Source organism: Chrysochloris asiatica, unplaced genomic scaffold (genome assembly GCF_000296735.1).
Source record: "Chrysochloris asiatica unplaced genomic scaffold, ChrAsi1.0 scaffold00020, whole genome shotgun sequence".
NCBI lineage: Eukaryota > Metazoa > Chordata > Mammalia > Afrosoricida > Chrysochloridae > Chrysochloris > Chrysochloris asiatica.
The window spans coordinates 29,075,638-29,078,497 of NW_006408538.1; the positions used below are offsets into that span (position 1 = coordinate 29,075,638).

A 2,860-nucleotide genomic window follows, 5' to 3' on the forward strand; every position below is an offset into this window, starting at 1 on the left:
ATAGATAGCATTAACATCACATGTCAAATGAGTAACATACTTTATTTTATTTAATTCTCATAAGCATATGAACAAGTAGGTCCTATCATTATCTTCATATTATAGAAAGTGAAAGCAAAGTTCAGAAAATAGACAAACTTTCCAAAGATCAGACAGTATAGCTAATATTGAACTCGCATCCTTTTGATTCCAGAACCAACTCACTAAACCACTATGCTATTCTGCTTAGCTTTATTCTCAGGTATATAATCAAACAACCTGCTCTTGTGCTCCCTAAAAACGCAATGCTCAATTGATCTCTTTGATCTCTATGATCTCTGTTGTAGATTAAAGCCAGTGGGTGGTGCTGCTGTGCAAAGAGATGCCTGTGGACATGAGAAATGGGACCACTGTCCAGGAATTCATCCTGGAGGGGTTTCCTGCTGTCCAATACCTGGGAAAAGCTCTCTTCCTGGTGCATCTGCTGGCCTACCTGGCATCCATTGCAGGAAATGCAGTGATAGTCGCTATCACCTGTGTGGATGCCCGGCTCCATACACCTATGTATTTTTTCCTCAGCATTTTTTCCTTCTTTGAATGTTGCTTTACAAGTGCTGTTATTCCTAAATTGATGGCTATCTTTCTTTTAGGCAGACAAACTATTTCTTTTGCTGCCTGTTTTATACAAGCTTTTGTTTTAGTATTTCTGGGGACATCAGGTTTTCTCTTTATAGCTGTGATGTCTCTGGACCGGTACATGGCCATTTGTAGACCTCTGCACTACCCTACCATCATGAACTTGAGAACTTGTTTCCTTCTTGTCACTTCTTGCTTTGCTTTGGGCTTCACTCTCATCACTGGCCTAGTGGTGAAGGTTTCTCAATTATACTTCTGTGGCCCCAATATCATCCACCACTTTTTCTGTGACCTTGGTCCTCTAATCCATCTCTCCTGTTCTGACACCAAATCTGTTGAAATGTTGGCATTTATCCTAGCTTTGTTTATCCTTTCTATATCCCTTATTATAACAGTCATTGCATACAGCCAAATAATTGTCACAATTGTGCATCTTCCATCAGCCAAGGAACGCCAGAAGGCTTTCTCCACCTGCTCATCTCACCTCATAGTTCTCTCTCTGATGTACGGCAGTTGTATCTTTATATATGTGAAACCAAAGCAAACCAAGAGGCTGAACTTCAACAGAGAGGCTGCTCTTGTGAACACTGTGGTGACCCCACTGCTGAACCCTGTCGTCTATACTCTGCGGAACAAGCAGGTCCACCAGGCTCTGAAGGAGGCTATGAATAGAATAAAAATAGCAAGATAAACAAACAAAAAAAATCACATCATCTTGAAGAGAAAATCTTCTGAGAACCATCTGTCACTCTTCCAGCCAACATAGCAACTTGAGTTATGGTGTTGTAGAAGAATATTGAAAGTACCATGGACTGCCAGAAGAATAAATAAGTCTGCCTTGGAAGAAGTTCAGTCAGAATACGCCTTTGAAACAAGGATAGCAAGACCTCATCCTCATACCTTGGACGTGTTGTGAGGAGGGACCAATCCCTGGAGAAGGACAAGCCATTTTAATTTACTGTTGCCAATCATTTTTAATTGAAAAAAAAAAAAAAAAAGCAAAAAACTTATCAGAATTCTTTTTCTACACTCTGATATGAAACATGTGCTTGAAGATACCCAGTTTAGTAATTGACACTGTTTATTTCATTCCTTTCTAGCCATAAACCTGGTTTAAGAGAATTAATAACTATTTGTCAAAAGACAGTTGAATAAAGAATGTTATCTATTGGATTGTTGACTAAATAAAGGAAGTTATGTTTTGTATTGGAGTCCTGGTGTGGCGCTGTGGGTTAATACACTGGACTATGAAGTTGGCTTGAACCTCAAGGTTGGCAGTTCAAGCTCACTAGCTGCTCCTCGGAAACCCTATACAGGGTCGCTATGAGTCAGAATCAACTCAACGGCACTGACCAACAAAAACAACAATATATTGGATTGTGATTATGAAAAGAAATTATGCAAATAGGATCAATGCTCAGCTCCACATTCTCACTGTGCCAAGGTGCCTATGGTTTACCAGATGTGCTCTCAACAGTTATTCTTATACCTTGGCTCAATTACACATGTCTGAATCATCGTCACGCTGGGGAGAAATACAACTGTTTTGTGTCTCAGTCCATCATCTAAGGAGAGGGAATAGCTATAGTGCCTGACAACTGACCAATGCCCCTGCTCTGCTAAAGTACTTTTTCCTAGCATGAATTCTTCAGAGCAGTTAATAAAATAGAGTGTGTGTGTGTGTGTGTGTTTACATAGAAGAAAAGGGAAACTTATTCATCATTTCTATGCTTTCTTTGTAAGAAGGTTATGCTATACAAGTTATTATCTTGTCTACTTTATATTACTAATGAAAATAATTTAAACAAATATCTTTTACTGGTAGACTTTTCAACTACAATGTTATTTTCTAATTAATAATCTATTTTAAACCAACCTTTCTCTTCTCTCACTCTTTAATCTTTGGGTGGTTTCAGCTCCTATTTCCAACTACACAAATATGTCTATTTCATTTTAGGTGAATATGCTTCTAAAAAGACTAAAACTTTTTTTCTGTTTATTTTGTTTGTTTTTAGAAGAAGCATGATAAGCATGAGGCTATGTAAAAATGTAATGCTAGAAAACTTAATTACATAAAAATAACAAAATGTGAAACTTGTTTCTCAAAATATCTTGTATGTAGGCCCTATAGCTTCTGAAGATACTGTTTCTATCTCTCTAACCCTTCCCCCAAAGAATTCTGTGCTCTTGTATTTGCACCAGGGCTAAGTGGTGGGTTTGGCATGCTCAAGAGACTCAAATTGTG

At 38.1% G+C, this 2,860-nt stretch overlaps 1 protein-coding gene across 1 annotated transcript; it reads left to right on the forward strand.

Moving 5' to 3' along the window:
* Positions 1 to 361: 361 nt before the first annotated feature.
* LOC102816817 (olfactory receptor 49-like) lies at positions 362 to 1,306 on the forward strand. Its single transcript, XM_006837448.1, has one exon. It carries the CDS (start codon positions 362 to 364, stop codon positions 1,304 to 1,306), a length of 945 nt encoding a protein of 314 aa, XP_006837511.1.
* Positions 1,307 to 2,860: the final 1,554 nt, after the last annotated feature.

Excerpts from the sequence above, each read along its gene's own strand:
- LOC102816817 (XM_006837448.1), top strand. The coding sequence starts at position 362 with ATGCCTGTGGACATGAGAAATGGGACCACTGTCCAGGAATTCATCCTG.